The sequence below is a fragment of the Equus quagga genome, chromosome 19 (genome assembly GCF_021613505.1).
Source record: "Equus quagga isolate Etosha38 chromosome 19, UCLA_HA_Equagga_1.0, whole genome shotgun sequence".
Lineage (NCBI taxonomy): Eukaryota > Metazoa > Chordata > Mammalia > Perissodactyla > Equidae > Equus > Equus quagga.
Window position 1 is genome coordinate 4,782,826 of NC_060285.1, and position 21,514 is coordinate 4,804,339.

General features: G+C 56.5%; 1 protein-coding gene across 3 annotated transcripts in view; it reads right to left on the reverse strand.

Annotated features, from left to right (window-relative positions):
• FBLN1 (fibulin 1) overlaps window positions 1-20,401 on the reverse strand; it is an 83,977-nt gene extending 63,576 nt beyond the window's left edge. Inside the window, exons 1-2 of one of the 3 annotated variants that reach the window (XM_046646014.1) lie at window positions 19,971-20,390; window positions 2,097-2,199 (exon numbers count right to left, since the gene is read on the reverse strand). In XM_046646014.1, the coding sequence (XP_046501970.1) occupies window positions 2,097-2,199; window positions 19,971-20,049 (182 nt within the window). In that variant the 5' untranslated portion in view covers window positions 20,050-20,390. Of the gene's footprint in view, window positions 1-2,096; window positions 2,203-19,970 lie in introns of all 3 variants that reach the window. The other 2 variants (XM_046646013.1, XM_046646015.1) reach the window with 2 other exon arrangements.
• Window positions 20,402-21,514: the final 1,113 nt, after the last annotated feature.

Consider the following 21,514-nt stretch of genomic DNA (forward strand, 5'->3'; position numbering starts at 1 on the left):
GAAAAAATTCCCTCTTGGCCATTCAGATATTATTCACATTCAGGAAATCTCTTACTGCATGTTTGAAACTTACCCCTACCAAAACGTAGATCGTAATGGGAATGCCTACTGCACAGCTGAGAAGGGGCCGCTGGGGGTTAAAGATAACTCGAGGCCTCATAAAGACGTCGGTGAGCAGACATCAGGAATAAATGTAGTCGAGGCTAAAATTCAAGTTCTCAAGGAGGCCCAGAAGCCGCTGAGTCTCTTGACCTCAGTTCCTCCCTCTGACATGGAGAAGTCTGGCTGGCGATGCCTCACTTTCTAAGTCTTCGATTTCAGTATTAATAAGAGCGGCTCTCTGTTATGGGTTGAACTGTGTCTCCTCCAAAACTCTCTGTTGAAATCCTAACCCCTAGTACCTCAGCATGTGACTGTCTTCGGAGATGGGGTCTTTAAAGAGGTAATTCAGGGTAAACGGTCATTGGAGTGGCCCTAATCCCATGACTGGGGTCGTTACAAGAAGAGATCAGGACACAGATACACCCAGAAGGGAGACCACGTGAGGACACAGGGAGAAGATGGCACTCTACCCTTCAAGGAGAGAGGCCTCAGAAGGAGCTAACCCTGCCGACACCTTGACCTCGCACTCCGGTCCTCCAGAAGCGTGAGGAAACAAACAAACATCCGTTGTCTAAGCCCCCGTCTGTGGTTTTTGTTATGGTGGCCCCCAGCAGACTACCATGCTGCCACTGTCCGGCTTTGTGGTGCTGGTTTCCTCCCTCACCTCTATCACTATCCCAGCCCTGAAAGGAGGGAACCACAGTCCTCCTTTTACGCCTGGGGAAACCGAGGCTCTGAGCTGGCTCAGGCCACACAGCCAGAGAAACCCAGGCCTGGTCAGTCTGGCCTCTCATCGGCAACGTCCGCGAACAGAAGGCTCGGTGCTGATCCCCCAGCTCCACCTGCCCCTCCGACATCGCTAGCGCTAAGCCGCATCTGGGAGCCCAGATCCCAGCTCTCACTCCTCGGAGGCTCCGTGAACCCTAACCGCGTGGTCTCCCAGTCAATTCAAAGAATCCAAGCGCCCCGCTTTCTCTTCCTTTGTTTGGTCTATAATGCTTTTGACTTTTCAAGAATTTGCTAAGTTGAGATTTACATCCTCCATCACTGCTGGCCACAGCACGCTGTGCTCGATGCCAACACAAACGCAGAGCCCCAGGAGGAGGCGCGCAAGCCTTCCCTGCACATTCTTTCCATAGCAGCTCTCTACCCAGCACCCCACGGCTCCAAGCAGCGACGCAGCTCAGACCGGATTAGAGGCAGAGCAGACAAATGGATGGCAAACGTCAGAACGTGCACACACCCTCGTCCCCGACATCTGCTGCCTAGACAGGCAGATCTGGGTTCACATCCTGACGTCATCACCTACCAGCTACGTATACTGGGGGAGGCTCAGTGTTCTCGTCTGTAAAATGGGATTAATTATAGGGTTAAATGAGATAATACGCCTCAAATGCACAGTGCAAAGTAGGAGCTTCATAAAGGCTTGCTCTTAATTTTACAATATGTTTATGGTGACAATCAACATTATATACCTTCATGATTTATTCTAAGTTTACATTCTCCCAAAACTTTTAAGGGAGCTTGAGTCAATTTAGGGAGTGCAGAATAAAAATAGTCAGTCCAGACGTTGGCTACCGCATAAGGTGAACTGTCTGGGGGACTCTGCTCTGGACTGGATCATCTGTGTTTTTGGGGTCTGAAGGGGGTCCACGCTTTTATTGTTTTTGTCAGGAGGAAACTGACTTGGCCAGTGCCCAGCTGTGGCAGAGAGGGCTGCAAACCCAGGCCTTGTTGCTTGCAGCCCAGTGAAGGGTAGAGACCCCCTGACAACCACAGGGCAGCACGGGAAGGGTGAGCCGAGTCCCGTACGGCGACCATGCGAGCATGGAGAAAGGAGGTAGGGGTTATCCACGGCACCTCCCACAGCCTGGGCCAATCCAGCCCCGGGTGCCCAGCCTCTCCTAGGGGAGTCTGGCACATACTCCCTTCCTGCCTGGCTTTCCTCTAAAGAACCACCATTCTGGTAAAATGGTGGCCATTGGCCAACGTACCTGCATTCCTTGGATTCCGAGGCATAAGGCAGCGAGCAGTCCCTGTGCTGAGTGGCCATTCGATGTCCATCAGCACAGCAAGCCTCCAGGGGGACATCTGCACCTGCTGTGCAGGGAAGAGAATGGGGTGATTGGCACACAGGCTCCCCTCTGACATGCGTCTCCCTTGGGTGGCCGAGGGCTCCCCCTCCCAGACACACCACCCAGACGCCCACGTCCTTAGGTCTCTATCATAGCATCAGGCCAGTCTGACGGGGCCATGGGCACACCTGTTCCTTTAGTCACTTGACAAACGCATACTGAAAACTCACTGGGTCCCGGGCTGGGAGCACACATCCTGCTCCTTCCTAGAGCAGCCTGAAATCTCACTGTCACCTTCCGAACCCACTCTGACGGGGCTGCAGCTCAGCATCCAGGATCCACGCCCGCCCGGACTGAATGCCTGCTCTGACCACACACCGGAAACTCAGACGGGGTCCCTGCCGTCGCGGTCCAGAGGGCAAGAAAGACAGGAGCTGCTGACAGAGGCATGACCAAGCTGCCGTCCAGCCCAGTGGTCAGGGAACCCAGGACGTGACCAACCTGACTCCTCTAGGGTCGGAGATGGTTTGGCCACTAGAGACAGACAGTGCAGAGTGGGGTAGGCCTGGAGGTTCCAAGCAGGGCTGGTACCCAAACCTGGGACGACCGAGGAATGCTTCTCTGGTGAGTGGGGACCCGGCCTGGAGAGTGGGGAGCGCACACCAGGCAGGAGGCTCAGAGGAGGAGCTGGAAACGAGGGCCTCGAAGAGGGAAAGGGCCAGTGTTTCTAGACCAGCCTCTGGGACCCGCATCTGTGCTCTCACTTAACCTCCACTGTCAGGGTGGTGTCAGCTCTCATCCTGCAGGGGGGGAGCCTGAGGCTGGGGGTGGTTTCTGCCCTTGATCTGCCACAAGACTGAGTCTCTGGTCACACAAAGGAAAGATGAATGCTCATGGGGTCCAGCAGCTGGCCCACATATGCCCTCACAGCTGGATAACAGCCCAGCTGAGCTGGGAACCCAGCCTGCCAGTCCACAGACAGGCTCTCAGCCCCCACCCCAGCCTGCTGCCCCGAGGGGCCCCTCAGCTCACAGGAGGGAGAGGACCCCACTGTGCCCCAGGGGAGGAGCAGCAGGGTACCAAGTTGCCCTTGGCATAAGGGACTCATGTGCCGAGAGCCTGAGCACCAATGGCCTTTGCAGCCCGGGCAGGTCACCCAGCGCACAGCAGGACATTGCAAAACTGGGCTTAAGAAACACCACGTTTTCTTACTGACAGCTCTCCAGCGCCCAAGGGCGTAAATCCCGCCGGGCTTGGCAGCGTTTCCTGGCACCGACGGCCGGGTGTCCTGTTTGAGCTCATTATTCCTCCAAGGCCGGGCCCTCGGGGTGGCCCCGGATGGAAGGCTCACCCCGGGCTCAGAAGAGGCCGGGACTTCCTAAAACACTGGCTCTGACCACCCGTCGTCAACCACCATGGACGCCTCTGCCGTCAAACTGCGTCTGGAACACACTGCCCTTGAATGCTCTCAGGCACAGGAGAAACTACTGCCGCCGCCGCCAAGGGCACTCGCTTCCAGAAAGACCCTGGGGTGGTCTGTGCATGGCGAGGAGCTGAGGCTGGGCTGGCAGTTACATGTGGCCAGGTGGAGGAGGGGTCTTGCCTCGAACCAAGTCCAAGTCCCCTTCCGGGGACCTCCGAGCTGCTTTCCACCGGGAAGGATGTAACCCGCCCCATCTCACTCTCCTGGGCTCCCCCAGGCTGGCAGGGGGAGTCTGAGGGGGTTTGGCTAAGGGTGACAGTCCACCCCATAGCAACGTACCCTAGTCCACTGCCACCTGGCCACTCGGTCTATCCCTACCTCAGCTGTACCCTCTCCGTACTCCCCAATGATGCTGTTTAGTGAACATGGGAGATGTACCTTGGCATAAGAGACTCACATGGTGCCACGAGCCTCCCCACACCAAAGCAGGAGAGCCACCATGAGGGAGAGCCACAGTCACGGGGATTGTCTCAAATGCTCCCATGCAGTCATTTGTTCATCCCTTCATTCTTGCTTCAACTGGTTTTAAGAAAAGCACTCACGAAACAAAGGACCTTACCTGCCAGATAAAATATGGCCCGTGGTCCATCCCTGGGATGACTATGACCCAGCCACATGGCCTGACACTGAGGCTGGTCTCCCTGCACAGCCAGCCCGGGCTCCCCGTTCACCCCAACTCCATCCGGGCCCACTGAGCTCTCCTGCCTGTGGTCTGAGCCCTCGTGGCTTCTCACAGCCTCTCTCCAGTCCTGGCCCACCCCCCAACCGGTCTATCACCCGCTCCTGCAGCCTGCCTGGGTGGCCCTCTGCCCCTCCATCTCACTGTGTGTGTGGAGCACAGCTCACCGTTTTCCAATATTCTGTCTGCCTTCCCCTCCCAACCACAACCATCTTGAGAGCCGGGCCTGCCTCTCGTCCTCTTCCACCTCGACACAAAGCTGGCAAGCAGCAGCTACAGAGTTGAGGAAAAGAGCGTAAGCTTTGGAGTCAGACTTGGGCTCCGATCCCAGCTCCAGCGCTTTCTTGCTCTGTGACCTTGGGCAGGCCACTTCACCCCTCTGAGCCACAGCTTCCTTGGCGGCAAAATGGGGCCCACAATTCCTTTGCAGAGTTGCTGAGAAGATGGATAAAGCTTATGAAGTTCTGAGCACACAGTGTGCTCGGTTAAACAGCGGCTTGATTACACGTTAAAGGAACAAAGAGGATTTGCTTGCCATTGCCCATGAGATGGGGGAGCCAGGGCCCCGTTGTGGGGTGCGGCAGCCCCGAGGGATGAGCAGCAGCCCCAGAGCCTCCATCAACTCCCAGAAGGGCAGGCGCAGGTGGAGCTCAGACTCCCGCGGCCGGCTCAGCGGGGCGAGAGCTTTGTGCCCTGAGCTGTAGAAACATTTGGAAACGATTCCCGCTGGGAAGCCTTGACTCTTTGAACCTTATTCTCAGCAGGACAATAAAATGTTAAGTCTTTCCCGCAGTCCAGAAACTTGGAATGTCACTGGAATGCTCCAAACAGCCACAAAACTGGAACTTGTGCAAAACGGAGCCTCATAGCTGCCCAGGGTCAGCGTGCCCTCCCTGGGGGTGAGACGCCCGTCAGCCAACGGAAAGCTCCTGCACGGCCCCGTCAGAGGGCACGGAGAGCTCACCAGGGACCACAGCCTGGCTGGACAGTGACAAGGCAGCCCTGGGCAGGGCATCACCGTCCTCATCCTAATAAACAGCCCCGACACTTGATGGGCCCTGTAGAGAAGGCCCCGTGCATTCACCATCTCTCACCCCCTGGGCCCTTAAATTCCTTTTCATGCCTCCGTGCCAGGCACATGGTGTCACACTGTCGAGGAGAGGTGGCATCGTTTCTGACCCATTCCCCCTCTTGGAGTCTATGTCATCCGATATTTCACCATCGGGAACAAACAGCACTGGTTCGAACATCCTTATTTGTGTATCTTTACTCCTGAAGTCATGATTAAAGCCACAGTCCCCGAAGGAGAGAAGCCGGGTCACAGGGAATACATCCTCAAGACTCTTGACACATACAGCTGTCCCGAGGGGCGTCCTTGCTTGCACAGTCCCGCCGACCCTGCGACTGGACCAGGGTGACAGGGGTTTGTTTAGAGCCAGGGCCTGTGGCTGATGGGTGGCCAACTGGAGCCGGGCTAACTGGCCCAAGCTCATGGGCCCCTGGTCAAGGCTGAATTATTGACGTGGGGACGGGCTGAGCACTCCAGCTTGGTCAGAGGGGACCCAAGGGGAACGCCAGCCCTTGTTGTTACCATGCTCCCCTGGAGGGCTGGCGGCTGCTCTGGGGACGTCACAGTGCAGGCAGTGGAGGAAGGTCGCAGCGTCAGCCAGACCTGGGTGCGAAGCCCTGACCCCACTTAGCAGCTCGCCACCCCCAGGCCAACTCCTGAGGCCGCCTGTGCCTCAGGCTCCTGATTCATGAACTGGGGCACGGACCCTGCATCACCGGGTTCTTGTGGGGGCCTGGTGCGCAGAGGCAGTCAGGGATTCTCCCACCGCCATCCCTCCTCGACCCCCATTCGCTGCTGTCTTCTAAACTGCGTGCCCTAAGTGCCCCGCCACCAAACCGTCACATCAGTGGCTGTGGCTATGGAATCTGGACTTTAAATGTAAGTAAGAATGGAAGAAGCTGAATGGAGTTAAGTCACCAAACAGTGATGTGAACATAAACATCAAGGTGTCCTCGCCCCCACCCAGTGGGTGGCCAGGTCTGCGCAACGCTCAGCCATCACTCAGGGCTCCTGATGCTCCCTGCCAACCTCTCATCCGGCTCCTCGGTCAGGGCTCTGGCCCCTCTGGGCTCTGGTCCTTCTCTGTCCAGCCTTGTCACCTCCTCCCCCCAGACACTACCCAGTTCTTGCAAGATGTCCCTCAACACCTTGTCTCCCCACCATCATTGCCATCTCCACTGGTGCTCCCTCAGGACTGACTGCTCACCATGTGCCAGGCAGGGCACCAGCCTTTGTGAGTCTTAACTCTCACAGGAACCCAGTGACACCAGTTCATTGTGTTCCCCATTTTGCAGAGAAGAAAATTCCGGCTCAGAGAGGTTAAGTCACCAGCTCCAGGTCACACAGCCAGAGGGGCCAACGAGTGGCAAAGCCAGGCATCAAGCTTGGTTCTGGCAACCTCCAAAGCTGTTCTGGTCTGCCTCCTCCAGAATTAAAAACTCGTTCAGGCCAGGGATAGTATCTCTCTCGTCTCAGTACCCCCGCAGCACCCGTCCACGCCCAGCACGAGCAGCAAGGCTCAGCAAGCACTAAACAGGACTGGCCCACAAGCATCTCAACCAGGGGCCTCATCGGCAAGACCATCCTTGAAATGTAGTTTGCTTGCAAACAGGCCCCCTCGCAGGGATGGAATGACCCCGAGGCACAATCGTTGTTGGAGCCCCTGGCAGCAAAGCGCAGGGCGGGCTGCGATTTCAGCAGAGCCAGGGACGTGCTGGGGACATGGCTCTGAGACTCCAGAACTGCCACTTTCTTGGCCTTGGAGACAGCTGCCCCCAGCCCATTAGAGGAAAACGGGGCTGCAGGGAAAGGGGTCTGGTGGACAGAAGGGTGAACTGTCCGGTGTCACAGCTCAAGATGTCACCAAAGGTACCATCTCCTGCAGGTTGGTCTAAAAGCGTGTCCATCCCGTCCAGAAAAGGTCTGTTATTAACTTACGTGCAGAAACAAATAAAGCCACTCACCTCTTTGGGAGCATTGCTTTCTCGGAACCAGGCTCTCTAAAGCACAAAAACAAGTGCTGCTCCACCCCCGGGCAGCTCTTCCAAGCGACCCCAGTTAGAAAGGGACAGAAAGAGTTGTCTTTGCTGTTTTCATACTCATCCCCTCCGTAATAAACAAGCTTTACTCCGGTGGTGAAAATCAAATGAGGTCAGAAAGGGAGGCGCGGAGGACCAGGGAAAGAGTGCAGACAAGGGAGCCCGGGCTGGTGTCCCCGCTTTGTCCTCAGAATTCACTGGGGAAACTGTAGTCCCTAGAAATGTGTGTTGTAACCTGCAGGAAGGGTTTGAAAAATCATTACCCACTGCGTTCAGATTCTATAGGTCCCAACCAGCTACTCTACTGAAACCACGTTGAGTACGACAGTCTGGTTTGTGGACCACTATTTCTCTCTCCCTGTGTCCCGCAGAATAACGGTTACATATGCATCCTTGGGTTAAAATTAATGCTAAGTTCTCCATGATTGTTGCTTTTGAGAGGTGAGCACCTAACATTAAATTAAACACTTCATTTCAAGTTTTATTGTTGAAGACATTATGCTAAGTGAGGTGAGGCAGTCACAAAAGGACAAATCCTGTATGATTCCACTGGTATGAGGCCCTTAGAGGAGCCAAATTCACAGAAAGTAGAATGGTGGGCGCCAGGGGCTGGAGTGGGGGGAATGTGGAGTTAGTGTTGAACGAGGACAGAGCTTCAGTTGGGAAGATGACACAGTTCTGGAGCTGGACGGTGGTGAAGGCTGCACGACAACATGAACGTACTCAATGCCACTGAACTATATACCTAAAAACGGTGAAAATGGGCAATTTTATGTTAAGTACATTTCATCACAATAAAAAATACACTTAAAAAGTTGAGTGTTTGTGTGCCATTTGGTACCCCCCTTCATCAGGAAAAGAATTGGATGTTTTTGCTAATTAACTCACTTGCCGTTTTCAAGTGATGTCATTTTAAGGCGCGAGTCTGAATACCGTAGAGAGGTAATTTGGTAAATGGTGTCTTAGAAAGTTCTTGTATCTCTTGTATCGCAGTTTGGAAGTGAATACAATGTTTTACGTGGCAAGCTACGAGACCTCAAATGGGAACAGATAAAATGTTTAGTAACAAAGTAAATTGCAACTTCGCAACCAAAATAAAGATGATTTAAAAGTGAAAACAAAAATCCCTGGGATCACACTTCCACAGCATGTCTCGGGTGGTGGACAGGGCGGACGGACGGAGGAGAGGCAGGAGGGCCTAATGGTCAGCGTTGCTCTGGCTTTTCTCTACTGCATCACTGCGGGCACCTCGGCCGGCTCATTGTACCTGGGGGTTGGGGCACCTCTCAGTTATCTAAAAGCCAGTGTCCTCAGCTTTACTGCCCCTTCACCAAAGCTGGGGACTACCTGAGGTCCACAGAGCCGCCTGTCTCCTGCCCTCACTCGTGGATTTGTCTGTCAACACCCTCTCCCCGCCTGCACATCCCATCACACCCCTACACGGCGCCTTCTCAGAGTCAGCCCGGCTGCTCCCAGATAAGGAGCAAGCAGCTGGGTCAAGTGACTGCCACCTTGGAGTTCTTCTGGAGGTGACAAGGAGGCTGCCGTGCAGCATCACTTCCCCCAAACACACACAGGAACTCAGCAACGGCAGTGGAGGGGAAAGAGGGAGGAGATTCCCAGGCGACGGCCCCGCTCTAACACGGGACATGCAGCTGGAACGGGGCTGGGGGCAAGAAAAGGACCAGGTGACACCTCCTACCCAACACCACACCTCACTGGTACCCAGGGTTTTGCAGAGGTCCACAGCATCCCATCAACCAGGCCAACCCGGCAGTCACAGACCCCCGGCAGCAGCTCCAGGAGGGCATAAAATCAAAGACATCACGTGCACAGACCCGCCACATCCGAGCGGCCCTCCCACATCATGTCAGGAGAGCCAGTTGGAGCAAACGAGGCCATCGCTGCTTCCTTCTCCGCCCCTCGGAGCAGTGCTAACATCTCTGAAATTACTTCAGGTGACCCCATGCTGGCCGCCCACCCACGCCCATCCCGGGCCATAGACGCTCGTGAGAGAGAAGCGAGGCTCGGGCCACTGTGGGATCTTCTCTCAGATCATCTCCCTCTCTTCTGAGAAGAAGCTTCAGTGCAACACAGTTTGAACCTCTGGTTCCTGTAATCTGACTGTGCGGATTAGATCCACAAAGCACAACATTGAACCTAAACCAAGAATAAACTCTCGCAAAATCTCATTAGCCTGCCGCTCAGACGTTCCAAAGGAAGGCATCGTTGTGGGTTAAGACTGCCCAGCCCTGAACCCAGCTCCACGTCTTACGGAACCTCACTGGGCCCCCTTTTCTCTCTCTGGCAAATGGGGCAGTCACTGCGTAGGGCTGGGAAGATCAAAGAGAGAACCCAGGGCAAGTGCCTCAACAGGCACCTGACCGCAGAAAGGAACAGGATCTTCAAAATAATATAAACACAGGAGTTAGCGCATCATGATGGGGTGGACGTTATTTTTCAAGGGATCACACACTCCCCAGGCTGACACATCGCCAGAGGGCCGACACCCCACCACGTCACCTCTCTTCAGGAAAGAGACACACCTGCCCGAAGTAATCAGTGAGCAGGTGGACAGAGACAGCCCGGTTCACAGGTGTCAGATACCATTTGTCACAGCAGCTAAAACTAAATTTCCTCCAGGTGAATTGAGTCTCCATCAGGATGACGGCGGGCTGTGACTCAGGTGATTTGATGCATGCCAAGGGCTCGCTATGTGTTCTGGGGCAGCTGAGGCTCGTGGTTTGGAGGAGCACATGCTCCTGTTGAGAAGTAAAGATATGGACACATGTTCTTTCCAAGACTGAAGATGCTGGCTGGCAGTCGGAGGGGTTCTGTATGGCTCCTTAGGTGGAAGCTTCCAGAATGTCAGCCTGCCAGCTGTGAACATCACAGGGGCTTTGGGCAATGCCTGATGGGCCCTCGAGCCACTGAGATTAAACAGCCAGGTTACTTGTTGCACAGTGTTGCTGTGGGACAGGCCCAGGGCTGGAGCTCCAGAGGCCTGGGGTCTGGTTATAGCTCCACCATTGAGGGTCCTTCCACCTGGAGCAAGCCCTGGCCTCAGTTTCCTCATCTGTAAACTGGGTGGAGGAGTTGTCCTGGAGTCAAGGAAAGGCTTTCCAAACTCCACCTCATGTATGGCCACTGGTCTAACAAAACTTCCATCGGATTGCAACAAAATGAGAAAAGGAAATGAACAAAGGACCTTTCCAAAACCCAGCCTGATTCTCTTTAAAAGGATTTTATTTTATTTATTTATTATTTTTGCTGAGGAAAAGTCACCCTGTGCTACATCTGTGCCAATCTTCCTTTATTTTGAATGTGGGTCACCACCACAGCATGGCTGCTGACGAGTGGTGTAGGTCCATGACTGGGTCACCAAAGTGGGGCGCATTGAACTTAACCACTAGGCCACAGGGCCGACCCCTAAAGGCTTTCTTTTATTCTGAGACCTTGTCCGTCCAAAACATGGGGCATTAAAATGCCCTTTATATATGTGAAATGGTGAGATACGAGATGGGAGTTGGTTTGGTCTCTGTTTATTTTATCTTTTAATATTCTCGTTTGGGAAAATAAAAAGTTGACAAGCTCTGTGCACAAATGAGACGGGGGGGAAAGGTGTGTCATCAGAAGCTGGTGAGCAAGTCAGTTTTCCTGACCTCCTCTGCTCGAGCTGAAAACCTCAGAGGCAGCCAAGGGCCTCAGGTGTTTCGGAATGTGAATGGGATCCTGATGTTGTCCTGCGTGTCTTCTAAACTCGCCACCCTGCGAGGCTCGTGCCCCATCTGCCCCAGAGCACTGACTAAAGCTGCAGCAAAAAGCTGGCGCAGATCCCCATGGTGTCCAGGACCTACTCTGCTGGGCTGCAGCCTGACATGCAACGAGACGCCACCCACAGAGATGCCAACGGGAAATTCCAAGCAAAGAGAACCATGTGAGACTGAGCCCACCCCTTCCAGGGGCCCTCCCCTCCTGAGCCCCTCTTAGGATCCTTCTATGCACAGGCTCTGGCTTAGGGTGAGAGATCCAGAGGTGAAAAGGCAGGACTCTGTCCTCAAGGGGACAGCACAGGGAGATGCCAGGCAATTGTCACTGGATTGGGTGCCAGTGCCTCTGTGCCCCTTGCAGGTCTAGGATGAGGACAGACCCACTTCCCCTTCAAGGCCACCTGCCCTGCCCAGGAGGAAGCAAGACATGCCTGAGCTCTTACGGCTCCAGACCCTGCCCCAGCACAAGAGCTGCTGGTGCCCTCACCCCGACACACCAGCACCCATCACAGAGAGAGAGGGGTCTTGGATAGAGAACCAGCTAATAGGAGGCAGCAAGAGAGGACCAGAAGGCACATATCTGGGAAGGGGAAGAGAAGCATCTCCCACATTGATCCCTCCAGGCAGCTCTGGCCCAGGCATTGACCTCCTGGGACCAAGGCCAGTGGACACTGTCACACGTCCTTACCCTCGGACATCTCTACAGCATCCCACTCTGCAGGACCCATCTCCCTGGCTCTCCTCTCAACTCTCCAGCCACCTGGAGGTCACGCGTCCTCTGCACCTGGCCTTCAGAAGCTGGAGCTGCACAGGCTGGGTGGTCCCAGGTCCACTCCTCCCCTCGGGCTAGCTCATTCACACCCACACCAGTTCAAAGGTCCCTTCCTCCAGGAACTCCTCCCTAATCGCCCACCATCACACACGCACAGGTGGCGGGGGGGGGGGGGGGGGGGGCAGATCCGATTAGTCTCTTGCACAGTCTCTTTGCACCCTGAACTTCCCAGCACCTAGCACAAATAATTAACTGTGTGTGTACTTAGGGCCACGAGGGCTGGGACGGGCTTGTCTCATTCTGCACCCTGCCGCATGCCTGCCCCATGCCTGCCCCAGGCACTCAATAAACACCTGTGAAAGAACGAATGAACAAATGATCTCATGTGATCCTCGCAACTCTATGAAAGGGGGAGAGGTGTGTGTGTGTGGCGGGGGAGATGAAGCCAGTTGCCCGAGGCCATGGAGCAAACACAGAGGCGACAGCTGAATCCCACTCCAACTGGAAAGCTCAGACACATCCACTATAAAATGCCGAAGGAAACTGGCTTCCCCCCGAAGCTGGACTTAACAAAAATCACAACTTTTCAGTTGGAAAGATGAGCGGGGGCAGTTCAGCGTCCTGCCTAAGAATACAACACGAGAGCCGAGCTGCTCAGGTTCAAATCCCGGTGCTGCCACTTAGCAGCTGTGTGCCCATAAGTGTGCTACTTGGCCTCTCTGTGCCTCAGTGTCCTCACACCGATAACAGATAATGGGGATAGTGACAGGAACGGTGTAGAGTGGGCTGCCGAGAGAAGTCTTGGGTCAAAATAAGAAGCGTGTGTAAGTAGCAAAACTTATAGTACGATCAAAAGGAAAAATAGCTTCAAAAAAAATCCTGGCTCACTCCATTAGCATAAAAATATTCTAATGGCTCCCATCTGGAAACCAGTCCTGGCAACATCCCAGCTACCACCCAGGGCCTGGGAACCCCTGAGCAGGTGAGCGTCCTTGCTGCTTCTCCCTCTCAAATTGCCAGGGAGGGCTCAGTCCCATGACCCCTTGTCCCCACTCTTGCCATCTCCCTGGGTGGTCTCCTGCAGCCTCATCCCTGAGCTGAGACTCCCAAGTTTCTGTCTGCATCCCGATCACCTCGGAGCCCAGGCTCCACCTGGACATCTGACAGGATGCTTCTGGTGTCCACACAGAACTCTGATTCTTCCCTCCACCTCCCCACCCCCACCCCCAGCCAGCCTTCTCCGTCTGGGTAATTAGCCATCACCATCCGTCTAGCTGCTCCAGCCAGAATAACAGGGTCAGCCTGAATCACTCCTTCTCTCTCACCCTCTTTCTCCGATCCCTCAGCAAGTCCTGCCCACTCAACCTCCCAGACACCCTAGATCTTCCCACTGCTCGCCAGCCCCCAGACTACAACCTCATCCAGGGCATCTTGCTTTCCCTTTTTTTTCTTGTGAAGAAGATTGTCACTGAGCTAACATCTGTGCCAGTCTTCCTCTATTTTATGTGGGACACCACCACCACATGGCCTGATGAGCAGTGCTAGGTCTGCGCCCAGGATCTGAATCAGTGAACCCTGGGCCAGCAAAGCGAAGTGTGGGAACTTAACCCCTAAGCCACTGGGCCAGCCCCACGTCCAGGGCATCTTTAGCCCTGGATCCTGCAGGAGCCTCCATGCTGGCTTATGCTGCCTCTACTCTCATCTCTGTATAACCCATGCCGCAGTCTAGAGAGCCTTCTAGAAATGTAAGTCAAATAATGTCACCCCCTGCTTACAATCCTCCAGCGGATTCCCAGCCCATTTAGGATAAAATCCACAGTCGGCATGCTAATTTTTTAAGGCCCTCCATTACTGTGTTGGCCCCTCCCATCTCAGCCCCCCCTCCAGCACCCTTCATCCCCCTCCTTCTCCTCCCCACCCCCAGGCACAGCCTTCCTCCAGTCCCTCCAATACACCTGGTCCCACCGGGGGGCCTTTGGCCAGCTGTTCCCTTTGCCCAAACGCTCTTCCAAGTCTTTTCATAGATGGCTCCTTACCACTCACATCTCAGCTCGAGTCCCTGGCCTGCTCTACCCACTTGAGAGGCACCCTCGTCCCGCTGTCACTGTCAGGGCACGTACGGTCCTTGGGTGCTGATCCCTCCCGACATGTTTGCGTGTTTCTGTAATTACTATTACTACGTGCAGTGGACTGAACGGCAGCCCCTAATGAGATACGGCACGTCCTGAGCACTGGAATGTGACCTCATTTGGAATAAGGGTCTTTGCAAATGTAATTAAGGATCTCAAGATGAGATCACCCTGGATCATCCAGGTGAGGCTTAAATCCCATGATGAGTGTCCTTATAAAGAGACGGACAGAGGAGGAAAAGGCCAGGTGAAGACAGAGGCAGACACTTCAGTGAAGCAGCCACAAGCCCAGGAACACCAGGAGCCACCAGAAGCTGGGAGAGGCAAGGATGGGTCCTTCCCTAGAAATTTCAGAGGAAGTGAAGCCCTGCAGACACCTTGAAAGCTGACTTCTGGCCTTCAGGATGGTGAGACGATAAATCTCTGTTGTTTTAAGCCACTTCGTTTGCACTAATTTGGTCTGGAGCCGCAGGAAACCTGATACAGTACACAAGCTCCAGGAGGCAGGGTCCTCGTCTGCCACATGCCCCTGGGGCCTAGTCGGAGGACCCCCTCCGCGATGAGCACTTGCTGAATGAATGGACAAACTGACAAATGATAGATGCATGACAAACAGCTCAGGGGTCAGGCCAGGCTCCCAGGAGATGCTTGGGAAATGTGTGCTGAATAGAACAGAAAAACAGCTTACAAATGACACCACTTAGCGGCTAAGTGACCTTGGACAAGTCACTTCCCCTTTCTGGGCCTCAGTTTCCCCACTTATATAAAGAGAGTGGACCAGCTGATCTGCAGTTTCTGTATCCTGATAGACAAACTATTTCTTCCCAAATTCTCCACGCGCCGGACATAAAACCCACCCTGGGCCCTTCGGACTCCAAAGCTGGCCCTTTGGCTCTCACATCTTTGCTACCATTAGGAGGGGTAGGACCCCCATCTGTGTGGCGTCCCCTGAGTGACCTGAAGCTGGCAGTGCAGGTAACAGCGCACATCGCAAACCCTTTGCTTGGAGCAAAGGCGGCTCTGGGCCCTGGCCCCGGGGAGGAGCAACCAGGGCCCCTGCCGGTTGAGCCCCCAGGAAGTCGGCAAAAGAGCTGGTGGGAATCAGTCTCCCGACTCGGGGCACTGGCGCGTCAGCACAGCCCTCTGGCAGGAGCAGCTGGCAAGGCTGGGGGCGGTGTCCTGACAGATCAAGCAGGAACACGGCCTAAACAACTTCCAGGGCCGTCCTCTGCAGATGCCGGGCCCGCCCTGCTGGGCGCGGGACCCAGGGCCAGCCAAGAGCACTTTCCTTTATAGAGGCTCCAGGAAAGGGGTGACCCTCTTCCCCTCCAACAGTTCCAGACTTCTCCCAGTGGCCAGAGCCAGCCGTCCCTGCATCCCTGCTGCGCCCCCACATGCACCACCTCCCCCTGCCCTGCCAGCCTCCTGAGCCCCACTCCAGAAGGCAGCGAGGAGGCCTTGGCTGGGCCACACCTGGGCGAGAGGCAGGGCCAGGCCAGACCCCGGGCTCGACGCCTCAGCAAGCCGCCCTGCCACCAGCACAGGACAGGCTCACCCACTGATCTCGACCACGGCGGGTGCCATCACCTTGGTGGTCACCTCCTGTCCAGCTGGCAGTGAGTCCCTCAAGGGCCTGGCCTGTGGCCCCGGCTTCTATGATCTCCCCCGGGTGTGGAAAGTGCCTGCTCTTCCTAAGGACACCCTGGAGTGCACAACGCTCGCTCACGGGGTTAAAGCACTGTCCAGCCAGAGGTCAGGAGCAGGGGTCCCATGTCCTGGTCCTCTGTTCACTACCGTGTGTCCTGGGCAACTTATGTAACTGCTCTGGGCCTGAGTTTACATGCCTGTAAAAAGGAAATAATAACAGTACCTACTTCACAGCGTTGTTGAGAGAATCAAATTAGTGACGAAATGTAAGAGCTTTCAATTATAATCATTTCCTAGAGCAGAGCGCGTTCTCATTCCATATTTAAGGAAACAGACGCAGAGAGGGTACGGGAGCTGGTCAAGCTCTCGAGTCCCTTTCAGAATTGGGAGCAGTCTCCTGACCCCCTTCCAGTGCTGGCCCCAGCACGTAGGACCCTCCTGATGACACGCAGGCAGCTGGAGCAGCAGGCACCTGGCTCCCTCCTGACCCAGCCTCTGGCAGGACCAGCCTGGGGTGAAAGGAGGAGCACTGGCCGCAGAGCCCAGCCTCAGGGCCCGCCGTGCCGGCTACAAGCTGGGTGACACGGGGTCTCCGAGCTCTCTCCAAGCTGAACAGTCTCTGATCCCAGAAAAGTCAACATATTGGTGTCCTCCTCCCCACATTTTGTTATGTGGCCACATTTGCAATCGATCATTACAAGGAAATTGGAACCACATGGAGCCTGCAAAAGCACTTATTAATCAAATTGTTATAATTTGATGCTTTCCAAAAGGAAAATCTTTTATTGTATAAAATACACTGGCAAAATAATTGTGCACCCTATTAGGGCTGTTTTCATAAAACTTTACCTGCAAAGCTGCCCCAGCCCCTGTGCCCACTGCTCACAGAGCCCCGCCCTCAAAGGAATGGGGGGCGGGGAGGAGGGGAGGCTGCTGGAGATGTACTGTGGTCTTCCCCAAGCATGAAGTGGGGGCACAACTCCTGGAAGCTCCCATGTTCTCTTGCACCTTCCGGGCCTTTGCCCATGCTGTTCCTTCTGCCTGGAACACCCTCCCCACCCTCCTCCCAGCCCTACCCACAAACCTAGCCAACTCCGGCTCCTTCACATGCCAGCTTGCGTGCTGCTTCCTCCAGGAAGGCTTCCCTCACTCTCTGCCAGTCAGGGTTGTTTTGTAATTGTCTGTTCACTTTTCTGGACCTCCCGGGTAACGTGAGGCCCATGGGCGGAAGGGCCGGGTCTCTCTTCTTCCCTGCCATACCCCCAAGACCTAGAACAGCGTCAGGCACAGAGCTGGCCCTCAGCAGATCTTTAGTGTATGAATGACTGCATGCCCAAGGAGGCCAGCTGAGGCCACTCTGCACGACCGTTACCAATGCAGCTTTGGCACTTAACGGCTAAAGGTTCCGTCACCCGCTTGGGCCTCCTTCCCAGCTCCTGGCTGAGGAAATTCAGTGTTAGTGGAACTTTCAAAGCAATCTTGGGGAAAAGGATACTGTTCTAGCCCAGGGAAGGGGACAGAACAAATAACAGATTCTAACAGTACAGCTACCATGGCAGGCACCGTCCTGTGTTCTCTCCCTCCATCCTCAAGCCAGCCTAAGAAATCGTTTCTGTTACCTCCGTTTTACAAATGAGAAAACCACCAAACCATCCCAAGGGCTTTTTCTGAGGCATGACACGCAGAGTTGTTTTCCATCCTGCAAACACTAGGACCGAAGATGCCTGAGCCATGGTCTCCGCCTCCACCCCCCACCCACACCGCAGTCCAGCAGGGGCGGCAAACGCAGCCCGAAGTTGGGGGACCCGGGGCAGGGCCAGGAGGGAGGGGTGACCAGAGCTGTGGGCCCCGCAGCCCCGGTGCTGCCCCCTGAGTCTCGTCTTCATGCATCTGGTGCTCCAGCAGCCCCCCTCGGCCTGTCTGGCCCCCGCCACCCGACTGGGAAACTTCCAGGAGCGGCAGCGGCGCAGGCCACATGTTTCCAAGCCAAGTCCTCTTGGCCTTTGTTCTCCGACTTTCTCTGTAATCAGTCGGAAACACTGCCCGCTGGAGCCAGAGGCCAAGAAAGTCTTAGAGAAAACACAGTCGTCTTTCCCAACACCCTCTTCCTCTCCACTCCCTCCCACCCCCGCTCTCAGTAAAGCCCAACAGGACAGACAAAACAGGACAGACCGGTGGCTCCACGAAAGAGCATTCTGCATTTCAGTGACCAGGTCACCAAATGAGTTTCAGCAGATTAGCTAACGGGCTCACCCTTGATGGCCTTCCCCATGCTCTCTTTTAAATTGCATGTATCCTCACGGACCCCACTGCTCTCTGGAGAGTGGGCACAGCGTCACCGCGCACAGCCCCACAGGACTTCAGGGAAACTGACAGCTGCCGAGCTCGCAGCCGCACAGAGGGACTGGGTGGGCTCCCAGCCCCCCCTCCCAACCATAGCAAACTTGTTGAAACTCAAAAGAGGGACCTCCCCAAAGCACCAAAGGCCACAGATGATCCAGGTGTTCTCAACGAAGTGTGCAACGAAGAGGTTTCTTTTACACGCTTCAAGTTAGGATTCTCTCTGGAGAAGGGCGGCTGTGCGGCTCTCCAGCCCAGCCAGTCCTGCGTGTTCCTTCAAAGTCGGGCGCTGCCAGGCCGCGGGCAAACGTCCTCACACAGAAGGCAGACAAGAACAATGATGGAGGGTCTGGGGTGGGGCTCAGGAGAGGTCAACTATGCCCTCTCTCTGGGCCTCAGAGTCCTTATCTGTAAAATACAGGCCTCTCAGGGGCCCCTTCCATTTCCAACAAGAGTCTTGTGTGGCCCCCAATCTGAGCCCCCTCTGGGCCTTCACTCCAGCCAGCGGTCACCTGAATGCCTTTGCTCCTTGCCCGGCTGACCAGGTCCTGCCCAAGCACCATCTCCTCTAAAAGCCTCCTGTGAGCCCAGGGGGCTGGGACGGCTCTTCCGCCAACACTGAGCCCTGAGCCTCGCCCCACCAGACATCCCCGGGACGTGCCCAGGACAGAGCCGGTGGTGGCAACACCCAGAGCCCCACGAAGGTCTGCTGCAGCCAGCAAGTGAGCTGAGAAACCTCTGCACAGCTCTCCCCCCCCCCCCCAACAGCCCCTCCCTGAATCTCCCAGCACGTTTTAGCTGAGACAAGTGACCTTTTGACCAAGAAGGAGGGTGGTCACTGGAGAGTTTAAAAAGAAACTCAGCTAAGCCAGAGATAAAGAATCTGGGATCCGAGGGTGGCCGGGGCTCTGGTCTGCGCCTGGTCACAGGAGGAACAAAGCCTCCCAGAGGGCGGGCCTGGCTAATGACTGACGAGCCTCGGGTCAGCAGAGAGATCAGAGGTCAGCGCTCTGCTCACCCGCAGCTGCTCTGATCGGCAGCACCCGGTGTCACCCCCGGGGAGCAAGGGCTTGAGGATTAGGGGAGAAAGAAGGGTGCAGCTGAGTGCTGGCCGGCCAGGCGCTGTCAGCCCCGGGGCTGGGCGCTCTGGCCCATGGGTCCGCTAGTGGGGACTCCGGCCCCCTAGCTGCAGGGCTGGTGGGTTTTGAAGTGGCCTGTTTCCAGCCCCAGCTAAGTATGGCGCCTGGCAGAACCTCTGCCTCACGGCCCTCTGTGTCTCAGGAGGGCAGGCAGGGGTTTCCCCACACACCATCTGCCTGAAAATCTCCAGACTGTTCCTTTCCTTTCTGCTTTCTTCGTGTCCACCCTCTACTCCTTGACTGGTTTTGTCTCCTGGGCAAATTACTGCTCCCCACCTCTCAGTCTCAGTTTTCTCATCAGCAAGCTGGGTACCACAGCCCCTCTCTAGGGTTGGAGGTGGGCAGTGAGACCGGGTGTGCCAGCGGCGCCCCCCGTGCAAAGAGCACGGCGCCAGGGGGCTCGGCCACCGCCCCCCCCCCCCCCCTTGGGTAGGCCTAGGATGGACAGCATGGGTGTGAGTGGGCCTGCAGCGGGGTGTGTTTGAGGGGGATCCCGTCTTTAAAACCAGCCTCCAAGCCAGCGAGGGGATGAGGACCGGAGCTAGGAGTGGGGTGAGGGGGAGGGATCGTCGCCGGGGCCGGGCCGGGGCGGCGCGCGGGCTCCCGAGTGCCCAGCGCTCCAGAACTCCCAGGGAGCGCTGGGCTGGGCGGTCGGGGGAGACCCTACAGAGGGGGCCGGGGACTCGGGGCACCCCCTCCCTCCCGGCCCGCCCCCCGCGCCCCTACCTCGGGCCGCCAGCAGCGAGAGGCCGCCGAGCAGCAGCAGCGGCAGCGGGAGCCGGGGCGACGGCGGGGCGCGCTCCATGGGGCCGGCGGGCGGCGGGCGGACAAAGGCGCGGGCTGGCGGGCTGACGGGCTGGCGGGCGGGCAGCGCGGGCTCCACGCTCCGGCCGAGCCTCCGCGGCCAACGCTCGGCCCCGGCCACGCGGTTCAATTATCCCGCCCCGGAGGAGGGCGCGGGGGAGGGCGCGGTGGAGGCGGGGCCGCGGGCGCCCGTCCCCTCTCTCCGGGCCGCCCCCCGTCGGGACAGCTGGCGCCCCCTCCCTCCCGGCACCCCGGCCCCGAGGGGCGCGCGGCCCACGGCTAGGGGGTGGGAGCGGGGACCCCAAACTTCTCCCGGGTGGGGGCCAGAGAAGGGGGGCGCATTCGGGCGGGAGGCAGCCCCCCGCGACCACCCCTCATCTCCCCCGCCCGCGCGAGTGAAAACCGATCCCGTCCCCAGCGCCGGCGCGCGGCGGGCTGGGTACCAAAGGTTAGCTCCGCCCGTCTCCGCGGAACGGGCGGGGGCCCGAACTCAGGCAGCGGGGCGTCCCCGAGGGTCGGAGGCGCCTTTTGGGGGAATAAGGGCGGTGTCCTCTCGGGGCCTCCCTGCAGGACGCGGCCACGCAGGCAAAGCCCCGCACCCACTCCCTGCTGGTTTCCCGCCTTCCGCCGCCCTGCGCGCGCGGGTTGCCCGGGCTCCGCAGGTCGGTGGCCGACCCCAGGCAGGCGTGCTCCAGGCCGTCACCTGGCTGTGCCCTCAGGGGACTGCCCGTCCGTCCGGGCAGGGATGCAGACTCGAGCCGACATCCCAACACCTGTGGAATGTGACGAGCCCGGGAGAGGTTCGTTTTGCCGGACAGGAAGCAGCCTTCGAGCTGGGTTTGTAAGAGCCACTTCTTTGTGTAGGAGTTCATGACTGCAACCAGTCAGCGGTGCTTGAGGATGCATTAGTCTGTTGGAACCATCAAAGGATTTATTGAAAAACTGAAAACCAAACGAATGCAGGTGAAGATGCTGAATAAGACCCATAGGAACACCATTTACTGAATGTGTGGATCCCAACCCAGCAATTGCACTCCCAGGTTGACACCCAGCAGAACCGCGTACATGTGCATGCACACACCGAAGGAGAGAGACTCGGTACCGGAGTGTTCATAGCAGCACTGTTGACGAGAGCTGCCAGCTGGAACTGCCCAACCTCACCAACAGTAGAATGGAGACACTGCTGGGTAGTCACACCTTGGAGCACTACACAGCTCTGAAAAGTGAGTGCTCCACAATTCATGCAGCTGCCAGGATGGCTGTCACAGACACAACGTGACAATAGAGCCAGACAGTAAAGAATGCCAACTGCGTGATTCTGTCCATATGAAGGACAAGAACAAGTTAGAATAGAAGTCTGGACTGTGATGACCCTTGAGGTGGATTAGTGACCGGGGGAGGGGGACATGGGGGGGCGGAGTACACAGACGCTTTCTCAGGGGCTGTTATGATCTGATTTTTAGTCT